Source organism: Lactuca virosa, chromosome 2 (assembly GCF_052849685.1).
Source record: "Lactuca virosa cultivar CGN04683 chromosome 2, Lactuca_virosa_CGN04683_v6, whole genome shotgun sequence".
NCBI classification, from domain to species: domain Eukaryota; kingdom Viridiplantae; phylum Streptophyta; class Magnoliopsida; order Asterales; family Asteraceae; genus Lactuca; species Lactuca virosa.
Genome location: NC_136427.1, coordinates 28,570,015 through 28,575,782, shown reverse-complemented (window position 1 = coordinate 28,575,782; position 5,768 = coordinate 28,570,015). Strand labels below are relative to the sequence as shown.

General features: G+C 38.0%; 1 protein-coding gene across 1 annotated transcript; it reads left to right on the top strand.

Annotated features, from left to right (window-relative positions):
* Positions 1 to 402: 402 nt before the first annotated feature.
* On the top strand, positions 403 to 1,503 carry LOC145157321 (uncharacterized). The gene is made up of 2 exons (XM_079076380.1): positions 403 to 834; positions 973 to 1,503. Exons 1-2 carry the CDS (start codon positions 403 to 405, stop codon positions 1,501 to 1,503), a joined length of 963 nt encoding a protein of 320 aa, XP_078932506.1.
* The last annotated feature ends 4,265 nt before the right edge of the window (positions 1,504 to 5,768 follow it).

The following is a 5,768-nucleotide window of genomic DNA, read 5'->3' as shown; positions in this document are numbered from 1 at the left end:
TATCAAAATGAAACATTCCATGATTATTGGGAGAGGTTTAATAGCTTGTGTTGAGTTGCCCATAACACCAAATACCGGAACAACTCCTCATCCAAAACTTTTATGAGGGCTTGCTACCAATGGAAAGAAGACTTTTTGATGCTTCAAGTGGTGGATATGTCTTTAGCAAAACTCCTCAACAAACAAGAAAACTTTTCAACACCATAGCCTCAAACTCCCAACACTTTGGCCCACGCCAAGACATGAACACGGACGTATATCAAAAGGACGTATATCAGACCTTCATATCCACCACAACAACCCCATTACTAACGTCCAAAGCACCAATACCACTATCAATCCAAACCACATCCTTAAAATCATCTCTAACAACATCATCAATCCCAACCTAGTAGCTTCAGAATGTCTCTTGAAGACATTCTCAAGTCTCTTTCCACCAACACTAAAAAATTCCAAAAAGTGAGAAGAGCTAGTATCTCCAACCTTGAAGCATTAGTGGGGGATATAGTTACATATTTAAGTAATTTGGAGTCCCGTGGAAAACTACCTTCTAAAACCGAAAAGAATCTAAATGTCAATGTAGTGACCTTGATAAGTGGAAAACAAACCGAAGATAGTAGCTCAACCAAGAAGTCAAGGGAAGATGAGGAACAAATTGAGATCACTGTAATTGAAAATACCATTGTCAAGAGTGATGCACAACTCGATGATCCAAAGAAGATCACATCCTTTGTCACTTTACTAGTCACCCAACCGTCATTTCGTTCCCGGCTTGCAACTTCAAAGAAGAAGGCGGAGGAAAAAGAGATCTTGGACACCTTCCGAAAGGTGGGGGTAAAAATTCCCTTTCTTGATGCGATCAAGAAAATATCTTGATAAGCAAGATTTTTTAAAGAGCTTTACACTAACAAAAGAAAATTGCAAAGGAACGAAAAGATTTCAATGAGAAAAAATATATATGGTGTTTTACAGAGAAGGATTCCACAAAAATACAAAGACCCCGGAATGTTTACGATTCCTTGCAAGATAGGGGATGTTACTATTAGTAGTTACAAGATTGATGTTGGTGCTTGTGTTAATGCCATGCCTTATTCATTATATGAATCGCTAAATGTTGGTCCGTTAAAGGAAATGGGTGTCATAGATCAACTTGCAGACAAATCAAGTGTTTTTCCTAGGGGTGTCTTAGAAGATGCTTTGGTACAAGTTTATCAATTGGTCTTCCCGACAAATTTTTATTTGATTGATTTAGAGGAACAAGTTTCCTCCAAATCGGCTCGAATCTTTCCTGGAAGACTATTTTTTAAAACGAATAGGACCAAAATTGATGTGCATGCGGGTAATTTAATAATGGAGTTTCATGGTGAAAATATTAATTTTAACATTTATGATGCCATGAGATATCCTAGTGATGTCTCTTCTTTATATTTTGTTGATGTAATTGAACCACTAACCCAAGAATTATTTGAGTTGACAAATGGTGACATGTTAGAGATGATTTAAAGCAATGGATTTAATTGTGGGAAGCTAGCCAAGAAATTGAAGCTCTATTCTCCAGATTCAGATGTCGAAAAGTTGGTTACCAATTTGGAAGTGAGAAAGTCTACCCAATTTAATGTCAATAAAGTTGATTTCTCTCAAACTCAAACAAAATTTCCACATTCCATTGTTTAACCACCGGAATTGGTTCTTAAGGTTTTTGTCACAACCCCAAACCAAGGATGGCGGAAACGTCCGGAGGTGGAGGACTTCATGTATAGTATAATAACAACGAATATAGTAGTGGTCAAAGTAAAAACAACCATCATAAATATAATCGAGAAAGTTACATAGTTTCATGAGTTACATGTTTCAAAATCGATTACATTATAATGATAAAATGTTTTTCCTGACGCCGTAGCGTCCCATCCTCAAAAGCTGATAGTTACCTGTTTTATTGATTACCTGAGAATACAAGAAATTTTGAAAGAGTGTCAACAATTAAGTTGGTGAGTGCATAAGCTTTTGGATGTAGAGTTTGAAAGCCTTTGTTTGAAAATGTAGTGTATCTTCAAGAAAAATCCAATATTTTCCTCCTAAAATGATTTGTAGTCTTAAAACCCCAGACCTAGTGTTTGTGAGTTATTTCGTACATGTAACAGTGTATGTACTTTTAGATTAATAAAACCCCTTTTTAAATGTATAAAATCTCGTAAACTATATGTGTCGTTATCTCCCTATGTGAGTCGTTATAACCATACTATGACATAGTAGACCTGCTGCGACGTTCTTCAGGCGTCGGAACTGTTATGACATTTGTCACCCCCGACCTGCCGGCCGCGCTGTTGCAAGCAGCTTGGGTGTGGGTTGTCAATCCCAATATAGATCTATATACAACTATCACGCTCTCCTTACAAGAGACTCTGGTTATAACTTACAGGATTTTTAACTCGTACTCTAAGAGTACAATGAAGTAGTGTCTCACAATTTACGTTAACGAGTTTACGTGTAGAGTGAATGAAAAACCTTTTCTGTAGTGTAAATGAACCCCTTTTTTAGTGTATTTGTAGTGTAAGGAACCATAAACTATACCTATTATAGTTTATTATACATGATTGTAGTGAATGAAAACCCTTTTTGTAGAGTAAACAGAGTACTTTTCATAGTGAGTTTGTAGTGTGTAAGTACCATAAACTATACCTATTATAGTTTATTACATATGTTTGTAGAAAATGGAAATCTTATCATGAATGCCTATTTCTGTTTGTGATATTAAACTAACAAGAAATACATTCAACACATAGAAATTTTATTGTTATACACTTTGCTCAACATTTACAAAGTGTTAATAAATTGAAAGCTGTTTAACTAGTGTTAACTTTTCTGTACTATTTTTATAAAATCACAGAAAAATCATACGAAGTCGAAATCTGATTCCGTAAACTCTGAGAGTTCAGGAGATGTGTCTAGTTTATTCATAAATTTTATTATGATTTTTATTGCGAAAATTCTTATATTCACATACTGGTCTGAGTTGGTTTTCAAAATGATAGGCAGTTTTGTAAAAATCACCATAAATTGTAGAAAACTCGTATGAGGATGTGCAAGTAGTCATTAGAAAGGTATTAACCTGAACTATTTTCACCTTGTACATTTTTGAAAAATAAAAAGTTTAAGATGTTCGAAACAGTCCGTGAATGAGGCCCAACTTTTCTGTTGAAGGCTGTTGGTTGAGTTATAATGTATTTTAGTGTTGTAACTTGTATTTTCCCCCTTAAAACTTGAGTAAAACGTGAAAATGTAGGGTTATGCACTCATCTTGAGTGATTCCCTGAGATGTATGTTGAAGAAAAGAGGTTTCCAAGTCAAGAACACTTGGAGAATGCTTGAGGATTTGAAGATCTTAAGAACAAATATGACGATATTTGTATAAGAAATCCATGCCTTGAGCGAAGGAGTGTAGAATATTCAAGGGTGGAAATGAAGAACTTACCAATAATGGGGGAAGAGCTCGAGACCTCTTGGAGTTCTTGGTTCCAGGGAGAAATAATTAAGAAAGAAAGAGAGAGAGAGAGAGAGAGAGAGAGAGAGAGAGAGAGAGAGTATATTTGATCTTTGAATGTGATGAATGAAACTTTTGGGAAATGTGAAAGATATAGATTTGGTATGGATTTGGTGTAAGAAACCTGATGGAGTGTTGGAGAAGAGTAGAAAATGACAATGATTTGACTAGGTAGAGTGTGAATAGTGACATAAAGTTGTCATATAGTGGGTGTGGGAGTGGTTGGTGTCATAGCTTCTTGGAAAGGTCGACCACTTATAGATAATATTTTGTACAGAAGATATTATCCATACTTAAGGATTTCCCCAAAATATAATTAAAATATGTATTTATGGGGTTTAATATGTTAGAATATGGGTTTTGGTGAAAATTCCCCGTCAAAATCATCAAAAACGAGCTTAAGAAGCGAAAGGGGTCGAAAACCGGGAGAAGGAAGCGAAACTGCGAAGTTCCGAGGTCATAACCGAAGGTTCGGTCCATGAGCCTGAGAACCGAAGGTAGGTCGATCCGAGCCGAAGGGGTGTTCGGTCCTCAAAGTGGTTTCGGTCTCAAGGAAGGTTCGACTCTAAGAGAGGCTTCGGTTTCCAAGAGAGGCTTCGGTTCTTAAGAGAGGCTTCGGTTCTTAAGAAAGGTTCGGCCCTATAAGGCTGTTTCTCACATAATATTCCCGTTTCAAGAGGTTTTTGACTAAGTTAAGGGTCGGGACGCCCCGAGTGTTTACAAAAAGATAAAAGAGAGATTTGGGGGAGAGAGAGATATAGTGAGAGAGATTGAGAGAGACTTTGTTTGTGACATTTGTTAGTGTTTAGCCTCGTAATGCAAGGTTTGTAAACCCCGTTATGCTTTGTTATGATTGTTTTGCACCCCCTAAGGGTACTTAGTAGTGTATTATAGAGTTGTTACCTTACTTACCCTGCTTAGGGTTTTAGAATTTCCTGAGTATATGAAACCTTTAAATGATACTTTGTATTAAGATAGAGAATTGTTCACTAGAATTTTTAGAGTAAGCCCTAACATACAAGAGTTAGTTGAGCGAACCGGTTGACCCGTTGACTTTATTTGACTTTGACTTGACCAGAAATTCGCGGTTGTCTGATCATCCCCCTGTTAGAAGGAATTTTGTCCTGAAATTAGTGTTTCGACTGGGACTTCAAGAGTTGGGGAAGAGATGAGGGTATTTTTGTTTCATCTGGTCTTCGCGTTTCCAGGTGAACTCGGGTCCTCGTTCAGCGTTCCATCGGACCTTCACAATGGGAATGCGACTTTGTTTCATTCTTTTGCTCTATCGGTCCATGATTTCTACCGGTTCTTCTACGAAGTGGAGACTCTCGTCTATTTCGATTTCGTCGAGTGGTATCACAAGAGTCTCGTCTGACATACACTTCCTTAAATTTGACACGTGGAAGGTAGGATGTACGTTTTTGAGTTCCTGAGGTAGTTGGAGTTTGTATGCTACCGGGCCAATCCTAGTGTGATAGTTGTTGTTGTATGAGAATTCAACAAGTGGTAAATGGGTATCCCACGCCTTGCCAAAGTCGATCACACAAGCCCTTAGCATATCTTCCAAGGTTTGAATAGTCCTTTCACTTTGCCCGTTGGTTTGTGGGTGGTAGGCGGTACTCATGTCTAACCTCGTGCCCAAGGATTTTTGTAGTGACTACCAGAATCATGAAGTAAATCTACTATCTCTATCGGAGATAATGGATATCGACACCCCATACAGTCGTACGAATTCTTTAATGTATGATTGAGTCAGTTTCTCCATCTTGTCGGTCTCCTTTATTGGCAGTAAGTGAGCGGATTTAGTCGACATATCCACGATCACCCAAACGGTATCGAGACCACTCATTGTCTTGGGTAACTTGGTTATAAAATCCATTGTGATCCGCTCCCACTTCCACTCGAGTATTTCTGGTTGCTGCAACATACCCGAGGGTTTCTGGTGTTCTACTTTGACTTTGGCGCAAGTCAGACACTTGCCCACAAAAGTAGCAATCTCTGCCTTCATGTTCTGCCACCAATACAGCTTCTTGAGATCCCGATACATGTTATTTGAACCGGGGTGCATGGAGCTTCGGGTCTTGTGAGCCTCGCTCATGACAACATCTCTAAATCCGCCAAACATCAGTGTCCAGATCCGATTTATGAGATAACGTATTCTGTCACCCTTTATTTCTAAGTTCTTATCCAGTCCTCTTAAATCTTCACCTATCACGTTCTCTGGTTC